We start from the raw sequence: 19,813 nt of genomic DNA, 5'->3' as shown, positions 1-19,813 counted from the left end.
TCTAGAAATCTTGCATTTTAAGAAAAACAAAACATTCATCAAACAAGAAATTTCACATGAAACCAATATTTATCTCAAGATCCGTTTAACACCTCACCACATTTTTTTTGGCTACTCCTTCCATCAGCTGTTGAATTTTCTGATTTCACTGTCACACGCATGTGTTTACTATTCAAATTCAAGCCCTGAAAAACATCTTAAAGCAATTTAGCTATTTGTACAAAAATTACAATTGTTAATTGCAGGATGTTTGACCGCACCATTCTGATTCTTCTGAGAAACATCTGAAGTCAGTGAAGCTGCAATAAAACCGAGCATTTCTATCAAACCACAAACCATAAGCTTTTCCAGATTTTAGACCCCAGGTGAAGATTCCAGCAAGATGTCAATATTTTTGCAGCTCAATGCAGATTGTCTCAAATTTTACTGCCTCACTGCCATATTTTTAACACATTGCAGCCACAAGACAATATGCTGGATGCACTCAAGTAAACAAAGCTCTCAGATCTACTCCCATTGAGTGTGGGTAATAAAACCTCAGACGGCTGCAGCCTGTGGGCGGCTGGACACTACCAGGCCGGCAACTGTAACACTGACCAGTGACCCCAGCTCCATCTGTCTTTATGTTTGCCCTGCCTTCCTCTCTCGCAAACTCAGTTCAGTTTCATTAGGTAACACGGGAGAGATTATAAATGAGTCACTACATATCTCTCTCATTGTAACAGTGTGAGAAAACCACAGCAATGCACGTCTTTTTCCATTCTATTAAATATTATGACCATGGGAAAGCAATGCTTTCTAACTCTCTCTGTGCCGATATGTTCCATAACTTGGACTCTTCTTCCAAGCTTTTTTTTCCCTCTCATCCAACCCATGAACCAGTGTATGCTGAAATCACAGTTTATTTATTCAGGGCATAATCTACAAATTTGCATACACAGCACCTGGAAATCTGTGGCATGCGGGTGATGAGCGCGCTGATCTGCAGTTACAATAATTAAAACAGCGAGGAGAAAGGTCTATACTTTTTTCTCAGTACAGTACGAAGTCCAACCTTAAGTTGTGTCTTATGTATTGCAAATTGAAAAGCAACTAACTTTGCACAAAATTACGTATTTCAGAAAGTGTTGCATGTTAAGTGTCGTCATCTACACGGTGGAAAGTGGGAAAAGTGACTACCTTAACAGGAGAGCTCCTGGTGGCCACGGGAAGCTCCCTGATCGCAGTGCCCGGAGGAGAGGCGGATATCCCGGCTGCGTACCCCTGCAGCGAGCCCCCGGCAAGGGACTGCCTGCCTCCCGCGCCTCCTCCTCCTCCTCCTCCGCTTCCTCGCTGGGGCCGCTGCTTGATTACCATCCAGGAGGCGAACCAGGAGGATGTTAGCGGGCAGGTCGTCCACCCCGCAGTCCACCAAGATGCGGCACTCCGGGCAGCGGAGCTCGTTCCGGGAGCTGACAATGTTCTCCAGGCAGCGGCGGCAGAAGGTGTGCTGGCACGGCAGCACCTTGGCCGTGGTGTCCAGGCGCTCCAGGCACACCGAACACTCCAGCAGATCCAGTAGTGACGAAGAGTCGTCCATGTCGGCGGAGAGGGTGAGCATCTGGGCTTCAGTGTCCGTGGGGACGCCGCGGAGACTGTTTCGTGTACCGTAGAAAAGAACCGGGGGCACAGAACATTCTGGGAGGCGGACCGGCTGAGAAGCAGTCCACGGACGCCCCGCGACGACGGTGCTCCCTCGTGCCGAGCAGTTCCCCCCGAGTTATGAATGTTCTCCGCTGTTCCGTACCTCTCTTCGCTGTCTCCCTCGGCGTGTTTGTGTTTCTCGCTCGCTCTCCGTGTGTCTCCCCCGCTCTCCAGCAGCTGTGCAGGAAAGCGGTGAGGTCACGCTCTCATCATCATCTTCCGCGCGCCGATCAGAATTGCGGCGCGCGCTCACGCTCCAAAGACAGATTGATAAAGACTGAGAGAGAGCGACAGAGAGAGGGAGCGAGAGAGAGACCTTACACCTCAGAACCACCACAGGCATGCAGGCGGCTCCACAGCCCCCTCGGTAATTACCAGCAGCCCGCTCTCTCTTCCCTTACACCTTCACACCGACTGGTTAAAAAGGAAGCTGGTATCACTCCTTCAAAGGCTGAAAGGTTCTTTATCATCTCGCCTTCTTATACCTACCGATCGTTAACAATGCATTCCAAGATTTAGATTCTCAAAATCTTTGTGCCTTACTGCATTCAAAGACGCAGAAGTTGATTCCTCGTTGCTTTTCTCGATTGTCTTTCCCTTTTTGTTAAAATGTAACTACGCACAAACCAACAGGATGTACACAAAAGCGACTTTTGTATCCTGTCTTTCTGTGTGATCGCTACCTGACAGGAGCAGACATCCTTTTGATTACCTCAGTAACAGCATCCAGCTGATGGCCGAAGGAGGAAAAAGGGTGGTTTTGTGGCGACGCCTGGTGGCCATCCCCCGTGCTTTTTTTTTTTTTTTTTTTTAACCATTTAAATCAATTATCATGAGTCAGGGATTCTCAAAGTTTGTTGACTCAGTGCCCATTTATGGCGGCACTATTCAAATGGGGGACGCACGGGAATAATGCATACAGCACGCATTTTTAGTTAGTATTTTAATGCATCTGCTCATAGAGTATTTATCATATTTGTCCTGTTAATAGATTTTAATCATTAAAGAGGAAGTTGCTGTTTTTTTGACACCATTTATATTTCTTAATATAAAGAAAGTATAGTCTGCTACGATGGTAGAATAGATACTTTAAAACAGAAAAGTTATGCTCCATCAGTTGTTATACTATGCTTTGGATGAATTACATGTACAGTAGGACCTTCTTTCCTTGTGGACAACACATTTTATTTTGGCAGCACTTTGAGAAACCATCCATCCATTCATCTTTTTAACCACTTATTCAATTCAGGCTCACTGGGGACATGTGTACCCCCATAATTTTTATTGCTATAGATGGTTATCATTCCAACTTCCATGGCCACTAATCTGCACTGTCTGTAGGTGCCACAGTGGTTAGCAGTGTTGTCTCACAGCAAGAAGGTCCTGGGTTCAAATCCAACAGTTGTCCAGGGACAGATAGATGGTTTTCATGCAAAACCTCATTATCATTAGGTTCATTATATATTGTAAAATGAATGTCACTGTATAATTGCAGGGTTCTATTTACAGATAACATTTTTTACAGCACTACATTACAAACACGTGAGATGACTGCAAGGCCTTTTGTTCATTAAATTACATGACCTTTATTTAAAGATACAGGGAAAGAAATCTGCAACATTTCCACTGACCTATTCCTGTGCATGTGCTATATAATGAGTACAAAATAGATAAAGGACAAGGAAGTGTGTGTGTGTGTGTGTGTGTGTGTGTGTGTGTGTGTGTGTGTGTGTGTGTGTGTGTGTGTGTGTGTGTGTGTGTGTGTGTGTGTGTGTGTGTGTGTGTGCGCTGAGGGGGAGGGCCGAGGTGTCCATGTATTGCTCATCATGTAGGCTAAATCATCACACTGATTTGGTTTAAAGTTAGGTTTTAGGTTAAGTTTGACGAGTATGGTTATCGTTATCACAAGGTATTGTCAGAGTAAATCCATAACAAATCAAGGCAAGTCAACGTAATGCTGTGTGCTCTGTTTCTCAGCCATGACTGTAGTCTTTCTCTGCTCGTCCACCTGTTCAGACTTGCTCTGCTCTCACATTCGGGAGGGGCAGGGAGTTATTAAGACCACTGTGCGTGTGTGTGCGTGCGTGCGCATCCCTGTGTGTTTGTGAATGTGTGACTAAAGTGACGCCTTCCTGGTGGACCCACTCTTTACCACCCACGATGAAAAGAAGAGGGTGGGCAGCTTAGGGATACAATGAGAAAGAAGGAGTGTGTGTGTGTGTGTGTGTGTGTGTGTGTGTGTGTGTGTGTGTGGTGTGTGTGTGTGTGTGTGTGTGTGTGTGTGTGTGTGTGTGTCACTGTGTTGCAGGTTTTGTTCGTTTGTATGACAGTATTGAGCTGTTAACATACATTTACACATTCTGTCCAAAGTTATAAACACTGAAGAAGATTTCACAGCAGATGGGCACAGTTAAAATCATGTAATGGGGTGTAATGATTTAATAAAGCACTGTTACTGAAGTCCCTGTGAATGGTAATATTTGGTGTACATATGGGCAAATCCAAAGTAAATGAACTGGAAAATCTTCTACTGCTAGCTAGGAAAATACCAAAATCAAGGACTTTTTTTTTTGTGTGCCAATAACGGGGTAACTTTAAAACTTCCTCTATGATCGAGAGCTCTCCAAGCATTTTATCTACAGAGATGTGCCATTTCCTAAAGGTGTATTTGTGTCCCTATAGCCCCAGAGTAATACAACTCAGCCACTTAAAAACATGTATGTTGTTGGTATCCAGCGCTGATTTTGCCTCAGTAGTGCAGCAGCCCACGAGTGCTGGCAGTAAGCCCAAATTCATCTTGTCTCTCTCCCTCTCCCCTTCTCTCTTTCTCGTTATCATATGCTCTCCTGTCTTATGCTCAGTGTCTTTCATCTACTTAATACAATTCCTCACAGCGAATGACTCAGAATTAAAGGGGAACTACAGAGAGAAGCTAACATAAATGATTATTGGATGAAAATCCTCTCAATCCATTTAAGCAGGATCGTCAGGGCTCCCTGTAGGATGCAGTGCTGTCAATAACAGACAAAAGGTGGATGCTGTTTAACCAGCACATGTGTCAGTTAGGAATGATAACAAGCTTTTTTGGCAATATAAGGGTTAGACAACTGTCTGGGAAATTACAGAGTCTAACAATGTTACAACTAATGAATGCACATGCACTCCACACGCTTCACTGCTGCAGTGGACATGCAGTTGTTTTGCATGTTAGTACTCTCTCTTTTAGATGTTGCGATGATTGCACACAAAGATTATGCATAAAGTGCTATTTTTCATATAATCATACAATCAATTCATACTGTATTTAAGGTACATTATGTGTACATTTGTGCTGAGTTTATTTCTACATTAAGGAGGAGAGAGGGTCCCCAGATGGCAACCAGATTGCTCAGTGCTTTGCAAAATAAGTTACAGTCAGCCTTGTGAGTGATTTCAATGAGCCTCGTGTGTTTTCTGCTCTGTATTTAATTTTACTGCATAGTGTACTGCAATGTTTAGTTTTATTCTTAAAATAAATAAATAACCTATTGTTTTTATTACTGCAGTGTAGTTATTTTGCAATGGGATATCGTCCTCTGGGAAATTCTTGCTGTGATGAGCCATGAAAATAAACCTGATTTGCGCTGACCTCACTTCAGCTTCATTTACATTCACATCCCTGCTGCTGGTTTTCCTACTGCTGTTTACTTCTGCATGAATCTAGTTCACCGAAGTTTCGCAGACGCCTATATTATCTCAATCTTTATCAATAACAATTTCATTGGACTGAACTGAAGAGAGATGAAATCTTGTTTGCCTGAGGTACTAAAATATAATGAACATTTAGTGTTCATGTGCGTGTGTGTGTGCGTGTGTGTGGGAATGGGTGGATCTCTACCATGTACCATGTACCTATACCATATACCGCTCTCTCAACGGCCAATGTCTTTCCTTCATGCAAAAGTAGGTTAGCTGACACGACAGTTACCATGGCAACCGGCTCTTTGCTTTCTCACTGAAGAGTGGTGCAGGTGTGTGTTCTCACTGGAAGACTTCCAGGGGTAATGGCAAGGTCATAGAGTCTGTTGTAGGTAGTTTCACTAGTGCAGTGTGTGTATTGTTTTTTACTTTCAATGGAAACTGGTTACTAATAGTACTGAAAAATGTCCACATTTGAACAATAACTCTGAGATCCACTGGAGAACTAAAAAAAACTTGTTGTTATATGAATCAGAAGAGGCCGGCAATTCATTTATGAATTTTCATTTAATAATGCTGGACCTTTTTAACATTTTAGGCCTTATAAAAGGCATAAGAAGGGTGTTTTGGCAAACTCAAGTCAGCCTAATTCAATATAGGAAGCAGAAATTAGGCCTCCACTGACTTGTGTCTTCTCAGAGCGGCAGTGCTTTGATTGGAGCTTAGTGAGGTTATAAACAGGGTAGCCATTCTGTGACAGCTGCTGTACTCATCTGATTCTTTAAAACTTGGTTGTCCTACATTAATGCATGTTAAGACTTTGTAGAGACTAAATATTTCCCACTAATGTTCAGATTTATTCACCAGCTAATGGTAACTGTAAACCTCATTTGTTTAGCACATGGTTAATAAAGGCAGACTTTTATATTAAAGTGAGAGAAAACAGCAACAACATAACTACATAACGATAACATATTTGATAAGTAAGATAACTAAGTGACCGAAATGATCTGTATGCAACTCTGTGAAAAAACTATTTACCCCTATTTACAATGTTTGCATGAATAATTGTCTTTTTCTCTGTGTTAGGCTGTGATCGACTAGCAACCTGTCCATAGTGCAGCCTGTCTCCAGACGAATCTCAGGTGTGATGTGTTTGTCTCCTTACTCTTAGGGATTAATAATTTATAATGCATATAGTGTGTTACATCTGTAACATCTGAGAATAGGTGACCGTTGTTACAACCAAGAAACTGTAAACATTGTTTCATTTGACTCTCTTTTGACGGAGGAATCAAGCCACAGTTTTAGGAGAGTGAGATGTTCAGTGATTTGATTGTCTTGTCTTTGAACCAAATATATTATATTGAAGTACACAAATTTAGCAGGTGGAAATCAGGATATTTCCTTGATTTGAATCCAGACCAGATGAGTCATTAGAGCATCAATCTAAGGCTTCAATCATTTGAAACCTTACTTTCATTTCCAGATGTACAACATTATGTATGTATAAGATGTATTACATATATTGCATTCCATATTTAGAATATTATATGGTAAATAATCCTTTATCTCATAACTATTTCCGTTTCTTACTAAATTCATCACATTAGGGTTCATCTGTCCCAGCTTGTCTCATTATAGCATCTCTTTCATCATCTATTTCATATTATCTAAACATAAAGTGTGCTCCACCAGCTATCATAGTAAATACAGGTTTTGCTTAATATGTGTTTTTGTCCGGTGTGTGACAGAGTAACCATCATTCTCTCAGCAGAACTCATCACTTTTCTTGTTATCCTCCTCTCATCCTCTCTTTATCCCCTCTTCTCATCTAATCTCTTCTCCTCTCATCCTCCATTTCAGTCAGGAAGTCCTGGACAGACATCAATGAGGATCCAAAGAGGAGGGGGGGAAGACTGAAAAAGAGAGAGAGAAGAGGATGGAGGAGGAAGAAGACACTGAAAACAGAGCCAAGAAAGTGGGAAAAAACAGAAAGTGACCAAGTAAAAGAAAAAAAAGGACATGAAAGCGGGAGGGAGAGACAGATAGACGGACACAGAGATGAAGAGTAAGTAATTACAGGCCTCCCAGTGTTTTCAAAGCCCCTCTTTTATCTCATTCTTCCTGTGGCTGAGAAAAGGAGAAGGAGCGGAAAGGGAGAGGAAGACTAAAGTCGAAGGTTTAGTCCAACTCAGACATCAGGCACCAGTTAGCTACATCACAGAAACACTCAACCTATGCCTTCTGTTTATCATCAGAAAGAAGGTGTGTGTGTGTGTGTGTGTGTGTGTGGCAGTGGGGTATTTGCTGGGTGTTTATATAAAGAAGTTTAATGGTATAGTGTCAGTACTAACATGCAACTTATGTCTATCCACCTACAACAGCAATATGGTAATTATTATTTATTGTGTAATGTGTCATTTGACCTTCTGTTGTTGTTATTCCCTCACTGTGTAGGTTTCTTCTTCTTCATCTTCTTTTGGCTGCCCCCTTTAGGGTTCACCACAGCAGATCATCTACCTCCATCCCACCCTGTCCTCTTCTGTCACAGGAATCCTCTGCATGTCCTTCTTCACTACAACCATAAACTTCCCGTGAGGTCTTCCTCTTTTCCTCCTGCCTGGCAGCTCCAGATTCAACATCCTATGTCCACTGTATCCACTATTCCTTCTCTTCATATGTCCAAGCCATCTCAGCCTTGCCTCTCAAACTCTGTCTTCAAACTGCTCAACCTCAGCTGTCCCCCTGATATACTCTAACCCTAATCCTGTTCATCCTGGTCACTTCCAATGAAAATCTTAACATCTTTGACTCTGCCACCTCCAAAAAACAAACACACAAACAAGCAAAAACAAAACAAATCAATCAATCAAACAAGCAAGCAAACAAGCAAACAATAAAATGCATCATCTCACATCATCCCAAGTGAAATGAAGCAGCTGAGAGTGCAGAAGTAGATGTGGTAGTTGTGGAAATATCCTTATGACCCTTTAAACCTAAACATAAAGTACTTTGGTGATACAGATTAGTCTCTGGTTAATTAGACTTTAAGCACTTTCTATGTAGTAAGTGCAAACTATATCTGCACGCTTGTTTTCAGTCCACATTCATGCCACCGTGGCCTTGTGGACGCTAGATGGCAGAGTCGAGTTGTAGCCTGCAGCACGTTAATTGCCCCCTCTGAAAGAAGGTCTACCTGGGCCACGTTAATCTGTTTCTTATCCAGGGCGGAGAGAAAACTTTTCAATTTTTTTTTTCTTATCAAGGAGGAGCCTGCAGACACACCGACAAGCAGCGACGCAGAGGCTGACACAAAATTTGGGTTTGCGGAGTCAAAGCTCCGAGACACCAAGTCAGTCCCTCGGCGATGCTCACCCGGCTCCACGCTCGAGATTGATCACCAATTACCAGGACTGATCGTCTGGCAGCTTAACCGGTAGTGCAGAGGAGAAACCAGACCATTGCCCCCCGCGCCTGAGCTCCAGGTAAGAAGTGCGATCAGCTCCGCTCTCAGGAATGCAAGGACGGATTGCTGCAACACTCGGGGAAATTCCTGAGCAACACTTTTTTATGCCAAGCAGACATGTGCTTTACTGTAATTCTCAATCAAAGGGAAAATGCATGAATTGTTATTCTTTATAGTATGGGAAATGATAAAGAATCAGCGGACCTTACACTAACATCAGACTGGCGAGTCCTTTCAAAAATGACTTAAAACAACAACGCACAAAACAGCCTTTTTACGTTTATTTAAACACCTGACAGGCTGATATAATCATCTAGTACTATATGGTTGTGTTAAAGTGAACTGGATAAATACGTGTGCAGTGTTATGATTTGCATGAATGACATCTCCAAGAAATGCATTTTTTAACAGTGAGTGTGTAACAAGCATATAGCTAAATAATTCTGGAGTATGTTAAAGGTAGCTTACTGTGCATGTTGATGCAAAGGTTTTAGCCTAAGGTGGTAGAAAAATTTGATTGTTTTTCCATTGTTCACATTTTTCACATTTCTGACTTTATAGCGCAGGTCTCACTTGGTTTGTGATAAAGGTTTGATTATGCATTGACTTAGGTACTGTGCTGATGGATTTGATTAGAAAAACAGACAGCAGCTGGGCACTTTGGATCAATAATTCCTTATCAGTGAATAATTATAGAGCTTTCCATGAATAGCAAGTCATGTCATACTTATAATGTAAGCTGTTTAATTTGCCTGTGACACTTTTGTGTGTTTGAGCTAGTGCGCATTAGTGACCCTGCACACCTTTCTCCTCTGTCTGCGTAATTGTTTTTCTGGTGCCGCCTGACTGTCCCAGGCCCCAGGGCCCCCAGGGGAAGTCCTGCCCGCAGACAGGCAGCTCGGCCCGGCTGGGGACATGCCGGGTCCTGCTGAGCCTCTGAAGTCTGCTGGCTGTCTTTGAACTGAAGCTGCTGGAGGTGGAAATCAATCCGTCTCGATCCCCCCCCCCTCCCATGTCTCTTGCTCTGACTTTCTCCCTCCCTCACTCTCATTCTCTCTCCCCTGCAGCCCCCAGCGCAGTCATCTCTGCTGCCACTGAATCTTTCATGTTCACAGGTAGAAAGGCAAAGGAGACACAGAGAAGAAACAGGAGGGAGTGTAACTCATCTTCAAAAGAAGTTAATATGGTTTCTGAGGATTAAAGGGATAAAGGGAGAAAAACTAACAAAGCCAGCGCCTGTAGTCATGATCATCCTATAGTAGACTGAAGTGAATGGAAAATTTGTTTACTTACTCACTGCTCAGGATTGGGATTCAAACAATAGCTATTTATTGCGGAGTGATATCATAGCAAGTGTTTTTCTTGTGAAAGTATTAATGTTGAAATTTATGCTAGATGTCACAGCTGATTCCAATAGACGGAGCATATCCATTTCCCCCCATGCAGAAATTTATAGAGCTCAGGAGGCCTTCTGGGGTTGAATGTTTCGTCAATGCTTCACACATCTAAGAGGAGACTCAACTAAAACACGTCATTTGGAGTTTACTTATGGTAGTGAAGTTATTTCAGCTCATTATTTTAGCTGTTTGGTGGAGTCTTGGAACCAAAAGGGCTTACCACCACTGTGCAAGAGTTAAAGTAACCCTGTTTATTTTGCTTAATATTCAGTTTCACCTCCATCTACAAATTAATAGTTCCATTTATTTGGAAGTATTTATTACTTTTAGAAATTAAAAAAGCAGGCTAGGTAAATATTTGACTCTTATGCTTCTACCTTAGTTTTATAATGTTCAGTTTAGGGTTGTAAAACAAGCATGGCGGCTCCTCAAACCTTTTAAATGATCTTGAATTAATAATACTTTGCTTATTTGCTTCTGCTTTGGTTTTACACTTGTAAAATAAAAAGTTTAGCTCAATGAATATGCAAACACAAACAAGCTCTTGCAACAAAGCAAATCTAAAGTGACAGTTTCATGAAACAAACTGTGCCTACTGATGCACAAAAGAAGTACGTGATATCTTAAGTGATATCTTAATTTGAAAGTACATTTAGACTTGCTGAGATTTTTAAAGCACTGGAAAATGTCTTTATCTTGACTCTGCCTATAAAGCTATTCTGAAACAGGAAAAGACAAACATCAGCCATGAAATACCTGCTGTAAATTCAAATTAGAATCTCTGTTCTATATCAGTGTACTGAAGTTGCTCAAAGTTGGTAGCATATAGCTCAAATATGAAACTGACAGTTTTTTATGGACAATACAGAAGAATTAGCTAGCTTCATCTTCTTGGCCTGATCATTAATTACTCATTATTAGCAGTTGCCTGGATAGATAAGTCAGCAGCCTAAGATAGGACAGTGGTTCTTCATTGCACTTCCTCAAGGACCTCCAGGAGGTCTCAGACACAATGAGAGGTAGCTGCTGCACTTCATTATATTTTAACTTATTTGCAATAATCTCCGCAAAGCAACATAAAAGCAAAAAAGCTTTTCTAATCATAGGTTTCATTCTCACCACTATTATTTCCCCATGCACAGTACAGACAGTTTAACAAACCAATAATAAATCAGCAGCTGAAACCTCTCCATTTAGACCCCAGGGAGGGAAGTTTTAATCAAATTGAGGTTTGTGGTCTAATTTGTGTCTACTTAAGATTCATCCTGTGTAGGGGGAACCTACTACATCAATGTCTTTTCTACAGAGTCTGCGGAGAGAGATCTGGCACTTCATTTCTTACATTATGGAAAAAATACTCCGCGTGGTTTTGGAAATCAAAGTTTGTATAAACACACGCAAGCAAGTTTGTGCCTTAAGACGAAATTAAAACAGGTTGTCCTGTGCTGGTTGGCAATTAGAGGAATTCTTGCACACCAAGGATGCTTTATTCTCCGGGGCTAATGTTTCTCACGTTGAGAGATTTGGTAGGTGGAAAGTCTGTGAAGGACCATGTCATCAGTGCACTAAGCTGGGGCACCTGTGCAGATGAACATAGGATCTATAAGATCTAATGATAGCATGATTCATTTAACGTCTTCCTTGCATTGTTAGTGATGATGAGCAGGTATGAAGTGGCAGATGAAGGTATATATCATGCTTTTGATGGTTTGCAAAATGTAAGTGTAAGTCCTTAAATTGCTGAATTTGGAGCTTCCCTCACAACCAAAACCATCCATCAAAACAAGCTGCTGTGCAAACGACTTAAATTATCCCTCCATGGCAAGCTCTAGAAAACTCCACAGATTTGTTTTGAGAGCTTTTAGTAGGCACACCTATCTTATTATTTTTTAAATATTACAAATAGTAGAAACAGAAGTGAGCAGTGCAGATTGATTATACTTAAAGCCAGTGTTTTAAAACACACTCGCTCTGGTGATTAAGAGTACTGCGCTGTTGAGAAGCGTCAGCCGATGAAACATTTTAGGGCGCACACCCCCAAAACATATTTATGTAAATTTTTTGGAAGTTGTTTCTTTCTTTACTGTAGGTGTATTGAGAGAAGGAATAAGACATACAGAGGAATTTCAGGTAGAAGATTAAGCTTCCCACCTACAATCAATGCAAAATAAACAGAGACAGAAGTGGAGCCGGGGAGAGAGATGTTATGCCCCAGCAGAGCTAAAGAGAGAACAAGGGATCAAGGAGTGGAGACGATGAAAGACAGATCACCGGCAGGCAGAGAATCAAAGAGCATGCTGACTGACTTGAACTGCGATAGGTGTGTGCTGCACGTGCGCGCGCGCGCGCGTGTGTGTGTGTGTGTGTGTAGACATTTGCGACTTCTTTTCATGTGCCCTAAGAGTTTGTTTTTCCTGCGCACTGAGTGGGAAGCTGACAGTAAGTCTGTAATTAAACCAATCAAAAGACGCAGAGAGATGAAGAAACATCACACATGCACGCACACATACATAAACACACATTTTGCTTTGCGTGCTCGAGTTATTTTAAACGTGTTTCTGTTCTGCTTAAGAAATATGTGCATTATTCATCATCAAGGACCCAAATCTGTGTTTGAGCTGCTTTTCTTTATCACATCTTATAGCGGCACATGTTTATCACAGTCTTCCTGATGATATTTGAGCCACTGCACACTGTGCAGAGGACGTTTTGTCGCTTCTATAAAAATACGGCTCGCAGTGACAGACCATGATGATGCTGTTGGGTGGAATTGGAGTTAATGGATATTTAGTGAGGAGACAAGAGCCAGCTGTTGTCTGAGGTTTGGTATGTCTTCAGAGTTGGAAATCCCTTTAATCAGCGTTTATTTTCACATCAAATTTAAGACCATAATGACATCGCAAATCAGATGTATTTATTCCCGGCTCATTTAGTTCCCCATTAGTGAGCCTTGATGGCTACTTTATTCAGTGAGTTTGACTTCAAGGACTTGTAAAGACTTTTTTTAGTCAGTGAGATCCAATAATTGAAGTTTTGAGGCATGTTGATGGCCTGACTCAGCTGAAGGTGAAAGCGGTTGGTCTAATATGATTGACAGGCCTGCTGCCGCCGCCACCACCCCTGTATTTACTTTCCAGCTGCCTGCAAAAGAGACAAAGTGCCAGCAGCACATTCCTCCTTCATAATTCACTTGAGAAGAGAAAGACAGTTGGGGCACTTATGATTACTGAGGATACTTAAATGACAGTGAATTGGCCACATTTTTTAGACACACGCTTGGATTAATATTGAAATCTACACAGTGTTTAGAAGTAAGGTGTGATTTGATGCGTTTTGAGCAGGTTGTAAAGCACAGGTATTTGATTATGGCCACTGTTCAGTTAATGACATGGTGTCACGCTGAGTAGAATAGTTTATTTCTTTTTTTCTGATGATTATATACTCTTGCAGTATGAGTTTCATGCTTATAATTTTGTTTTAATCTCTTTATAATTTAAGGTTACGGTGTGAAATTTTACTTAATTCTTCTGTGTTTCAATGATTTATCCCCTTGGGTGTAAAACCTGTCACAAAACAAAACAGAGCAGATATATATATATAAAAAGAGGTACTGTCCAATTTAGAAATAAAAATCTGTGCTAAAATAAGTCTTGTTAGAAAGAGTTGTTTATCAGGGCTGCTGGAGTTTTAAATGATAGACTACAGAAAGTTGATAGAGGGGAAATCCACAAAATTTGTGGTTTTCTGCTTTCTGTTTTATCTGGAAACTTGCTCCATTGAAGTTTTATTACCTACAAGAATTCAGATAATTGACTTGCATAATGTCCCAGCGCTAGTAGTTTACATTTGATCATATCACATCTAGTTTTTGGTTGTAATTGGTATGAAGTCAAGACAAGATGGTGATGTTGAAGTGTAACTACTGTTACTTTTACAAGGAAACAGAAGGGATTGAGGTGTGGTGCTGCACACACAGAGAAACAGGCTGCTCAGACTTTATTGCATGTGTTTCAGATTCTGTTTGGATTTGGCAGGTTGAGCACTGGTCTGTTAAGGGATCAAATAATTTGCCTTTTTAGGGATAGAGTTCCTAAACAAAGCACTGATTAACTTTGGAACTTGTTTATGACCTAGTTGGATTATGCAAGAATGTGTTTATGGCAGGGTTTGGCAGGTTTATTGGCTAAAAAGAAAAAAAAAGTCTTCTTATTGCCATTCAAATTGAGTGTATAATAATCCTCGAGTGTACTGGGTGTATTAGATTGTGTAATTGCTTGATTACTTTTTTAATATGTGAAATGAATTAGTACTACAATGATTGTCTTGCAGGGTAAAACCTCAGTTGTTTCTATGCAGATTTTGTGCAAATTATTTATGACCTTGAGAATTTATTCCTACATGCATTTTTATCTATATAACAAGGAGTTACACTGTCATTAAAATGTCATTAAGACAGGAAAGGGGGTTGGTTAAATGAAAAAAGTACGAGAAAGAATGATTTAAATGGAAAGCAGATTTTTCCTCTTAAAAAACCCAAGAAACCCCAGGATGAAAAAAGGCTGGACTCTGCTGCTGATTTGATTGTCATCAGAAATTAAGTGATTTTCAAGAGACCACAAACCATCCTCTTACCACATTCTTCATTTTCTACATTGGTTAGCTTGTTGGCTGTGTTCCCTGGCAAATGATTGGCTTAATACTTAATGGGGCAGGAAGTCAGGGTAATAAATATCCTTTACGGGGTTAAACACTGATGCTGAAAAGCCATTTTCCACACAATCCGTCTGTAACATTACTTAATGACATAGAGGTAGGAGGGCACAGAAAGATGGAGCAAAATAGACATGGCTTTTTTCCCAGAAAAAGCTTAATAAGTGGAATTAAATCAGTGATAAAGGAGAAAAGGGCCAGCATCAGGAAAGAGCAATGTTTAACACTGTCACCATCATTACAAAGTCCAGTAAAGACCCTATGATAAACCACTGGCTGACCATTGGTAAGAATAAATTACATGTAGTGTAAAACCTTTACATTGCTAGTGATCTAACAGCAACTAAAACAATGAGGTTTTCAGTGCAGTACCGTTTTCACATAGTGAGAGCAAGCAATCTTCCAGCAACCACTTGCAACCAGCTGGAAAATGCTCTTTTTTCCTAGCAATCAGCGGTTGCCATGTGGTTGCCAACTTGTTGCCAACTGGTCTCTAGGTCTGGGTGAGTGGGACCTTCTGGGACGTACATAACAGGTCAGTTTTCCAAGCATCCTCGTGAATTAGCCATAGTTAGTGCATCTCAGGTTCTTCTCTCTCCTTATTTAATCCCAGGCTCACTCTCTAATGTTAAGATTCTGTCTGTTTGGGCCATATCCTGCAGGACTCCTCGCTCTTCTAGTTCCCAGCTAATTGATAATATTAGTATTACATTCTAATTAATAGACAGCTACCTTGTGAGGTACTTTCTGAGATCATCCTGAATGACATATATGAGAAATTGCACTTTTATGAGCTGTAAAAATGTGTATTGGAAGACAGGAGGGGTTGAAGAGCACAAAAACACTGGCCTGTCAACCAGGAGCCCAGAGGTATAGACGATTTTCAAGTTTTGTCTTCATTCCGTTTACTTCATTCTCACCCATTTTGGTCAGAAAATCTACTTAGTTAGAAGTATGAAAAGGTCATGGTTTGAGTTAAAATACACATTTTTACAATTTTAAACATGTTACAAGACTTGATCTTCTAACTATAGGTTAACAGATGACCTATCTGGTTCTGAGGGTGGACAGCCTCATATAAACACCTGCCAAAGTTTCTGCTCAGATATCATGATCTCTCTCTCACACACACACACACACACACACACACACACACACACACACACACATACACACACACACACACACACACACACACACACACACACACACACACACACACACACATACACACACAGAGATGCATAGCTTCCAAACAGTCTACTACACAGCCCATGAAATAAAATCTTATTTGTCAGTATGAATTTCAGTAGTGAGATATGACTATTGTTTCCTAATAATGACATCTGACATAATTCATAACATGGATTAGTCCATTTCCCATAAAAAAGGTAAATAAGTAATTGAGACCCTATACATTAATTAGCAGAATTAGAGCACTTACAAACTTACAGTCTTTAGTGCTTTCTTTGTAGAAACATAATTCGCTTATGCATAAAAGTCTAAAGCATTACTGCAAAAATACAAGCAGATTTATGCATATTAAGAGATTGACTGACAGCTATGGGTGGTACAGTGCCTGAGTTGCACAAAAAGGAGGACAAGAGTACAGAATTAACCAGAAGGAAGTACTGTCTATCTGCTTAGTGCTTGTATGATCTAATCTACGGAAGTAGAACATCTTCTTTCACCTACAGGGTGTAAAAATTACTGTGATGACTTTAAGTCTGTCACATTTGGCTGTCACATTTTGGTGCAGTCCATATCAGTACAGGCTTTAACCTGCTTTGAAGTTCTGCTCTGGAACATTAGCAACATTACGGCATTATACTTGTCACTGTAGGCCAAGTAGCTTTGGTAAAAGATCCCTTCTTTACGTCTTGTTGATTTGTGTTATAGGCATTTAAGGTTAATGTATTTGAAATTGTGCATTTTTGAAATGAAGCGAGATAAATTGCCTCCTCCTTTGTGGGACTTCTTGCTGAATTTCTAACGCTAACAAAAGCAGCAATCAGATGCGACCAAATCAAAAGCAGACATGAAGACAGAGCTAATGAAGACAGGGAGGCACCAAAAGGTTTTTAAAAAATGTTTACTACTGTATCCATGAAGAGTGAGCTGAACAATACCGTTTCACGCATTCATACAGGGGGCTGCTCAGTATATTTGCTGTGTTACTAAGAACAGCATAAACTCTTACTTAGTAATGATACAGCTAAAGACAGAAGGGTTATTTATCGGAGATTTTAGGATCGTTAGAAGATTAATGCCCCTGGGGGGTAAAAGGCTTGGGCTGACTTTCATCTGAGACCTGCCCCGACAGAGAAAGCTGAGGTTAGAGAGACAGCGAGAGGGTTGAAAGAGGTAAAGCAGACTGTCAGAAGCGCACCAAGATCTTCAAACGCTGCCGTATTGGAGTTATGTGTGTGTTGTGCGTGGGTTTGTGTGCGTACTGTATCACTTTAACCCCATAATGAGTAGCCTTGAGGGGGTCCGTAGCCATTTGGCAGATCTTCATTTCCTGATTTAAAAAAAAAACAAAAAAAACACACTGTCTACCCTTTTATCTCTTCTTGAACAGACAAACACAAATGCACACGCACGCACGTACACACACACACACACACACACACACACACACAACCGGTTGTGGTCTTACCACAAGGAGTTGTGCAATTAAGCCTGCATTTATAGACCACATATATGTGTGTTAATGTGCGCGTATGTGCATGCTGTAATTAAGCATGATCAAACCTTTGAATTTGGAGAATTAGCCATCACTGAAGATCAGAAGGTTTTTACTCAAGTGTGAGACAGGGAAGAATGAAATCTGATGTTTGGAGCCAGGAAGCAGACAGATTCTGACATCAGATAATTGTGGTCTCTTCCTTTTTCGTCTCTCAAACACATTTATATAGTACCCAAAAATACTTTGATACGCTTGACAATTTCAGGTGGATTTAAAGTTCAGCTGTCAGTGTTTTTAAATTTAAGCCACTAAAACTACTGGTAAATGTCAGGGAGTCATTGCCTTGATGGATGATGAAAGCCAGTGCTGCTAGAGATAGCACTGTGGTTCATTTCCATGAATACATCTTGATGACTGTTAAACTGATTCATACTTAAAAGGATATCACAGAACAATATGAAATTGATTTTAATGAGCGATTTTAATGAGGTCACATACTCATCTGCACAATGTTCTTTTGATTGATGATGGTCATATAATCAGGATTCAAACAGGCTGGGATTTTGTGGATTCTTCAAAAAAAAACAAAAAACGTTATTTGGTTTTTATATAGCAGGAAGTAAAATGTGTTAACTCTACTGAGCCACACTTGTGAGTTGAAAGTACAAAACAATCTGTTAGTTTTAATCTCCACAAGTGTGGTTCCTTTGCAGTGTTATTTATAGTATTTATAGCATAATCAGCATAATGTGTTCTGGTATTAAGTTCAGGACTGGTAGTGAGTGTTGATGCGATGCAGATGTGTCATCTACACCATTTAGCATGTGCTAGGGCCTTTTATATAAAGGCAGAAAAACACACTTTCTGTGACTATAATATGCCGTGCATGCACACATGAATATAGCAAATTTTGTGTTTGTTGCACAGTATGTACACTCGTGTTACTTTATTAGGTACACCTGTTCAACTGTTTGTTAATGCAAATATCTAATCAGTCAATCACATTTAAACAATTCCATGAATTTGGGCATGTAGACATGCTCAAGGTGACCTGCTGATGTTCAAACCAAGCATCAGAAAGGAGAAGAAAGGTGATTTAAGTTACTTTACTTTGAACGTGGCACGGTTGTTGGTGCCAGATGGACTGGTCTGAGTATTTCAGTAACTACTGATCGACTGGGATTTTCCCAAACAATCATTTCTGCAGTTTACAGAGAGTGGTCTAAAAAAGACAAAATATTGAGGAAGCAGCAGGTCTCTGGGTGAAAATTGCTTGTTGATGCCCGAGGTTAGAGTTCAATGGGCACACTGCCTCAAACTGATAGGAATCAACGGAGTTACAGCACAGGACATCAACCCTGAAGCAGATGGGCTGCAGCAGCAGAAGACCACATCAGGTGCCACTGTTGTCAGCTTAGAATGGGAAACTGAAGCTATGGTTTGCATGGGCTCGTCAAAATTGGGCAATAGAAGTTCGGTGAGTCTTGAATTCTGCTGTCCCACGATGGCCTAAAACAACATGAAAGAATGGATCCATCCTGCCTTGTATTAATGGTTCAGGCTGGTGATGGTGGTGTACTGGTGTGGGGGATATATTCTTGGCACTCTTTGGGCCCCTTAATGTCAACTGAGCATTGTTTAAAGGCCAAAACATACCTGTCCATCCCTTTATGACCACAGTTTATCCATCTTGTGTTATTGACATGTTATTGACATGTAAAGCTCAGACCATCTCAAACGGTTTTTTTGAACGTGACAGTGAGTTCACTGTATGCAGATGGCCTCTACCATCACCTGTGCAGCCGGCAAATCTGCCGCAGCTGCTGTCATGTCAATATGGATCAAAATCTCTGAGAAATGTTTCCAGCACCTTGACTGAGGCAGCTCTGAAGGCAAAGGGGGTCCAAGCCAGTACTGGGAAGGTGGCTCTAATAAAATGAACAGAAAAAATGAATTATAATTAATTCTAACGACTGAGTTATTCAGAGACTTGTGTATTTTATTCCCTGTTGACACTGATATAGTTGTGATTTAATGTTACAAGCACAATATCAGTGAAAAGAGTACTTAAACACACACACAAACACCCACACAAGTGCTGCATACTCAGTGCAGGACAAACAGTAACTAAAATTACAGGCATTTTCTTGGAAACACAAGCATTTCCAAGAAATAAACAAGCAATCA

The 19,813-nt window shown here is 40.7% G+C and overlaps 2 protein-coding genes across 2 annotated transcripts in view; one reads left to right on the top strand and one right to left on the bottom strand.

Annotated features, from left to right (window-relative positions):
- The window catches only part of LOC115800303 (E3 ubiquitin-protein ligase SH3RF3), a 105,973-nt gene extending 104,179 nt beyond the window's left edge, over positions 1–1,794 (bottom strand). Inside the window, 2 exon segments of the mRNA XM_030757579.1 lie at positions 1,180–1,350; positions 1,352–1,794. Coding sequence (XP_030613439.1) covers positions 1,180–1,350; positions 1,352–1,600 — 420 coding nt within the window. The 5' untranslated portion in view covers positions 1,601–1,794.
- A 205-nt stretch (positions 1,795–1,999) lies between these two features.
- edar (ectodysplasin A receptor) overlaps positions 2,000–19,813 on the top strand; it is a 40,278-nt gene continuing 22,464 nt past the window's right edge. The window contains exons 1-4 of the mRNA XM_030757580.1: positions 2,000–2,050; positions 6,451–6,506; positions 7,228–7,432; positions 8,631–8,849. The gene's annotated coding sequence lies outside the window, so the exon portion shown is untranslated. The remainder of the gene's footprint in view (positions 2,051–6,450; positions 6,507–7,227; positions 7,433–8,630; positions 8,850–19,813) is intronic.

The sequence above is a fragment of the Archocentrus centrarchus genome, chromosome 21 (genome assembly GCF_007364275.1).
Source record: "Archocentrus centrarchus isolate MPI-CPG fArcCen1 chromosome 21, fArcCen1, whole genome shotgun sequence".
NCBI classification, from domain to species: Eukaryota; Metazoa; Chordata; class Actinopteri; order Cichliformes; family Cichlidae; genus Archocentrus; species Archocentrus centrarchus.
The sequence above is the reverse complement of the archived record's forward strand: the minus strand, read 5'-3'. Positions and strand labels throughout refer to the sequence as shown.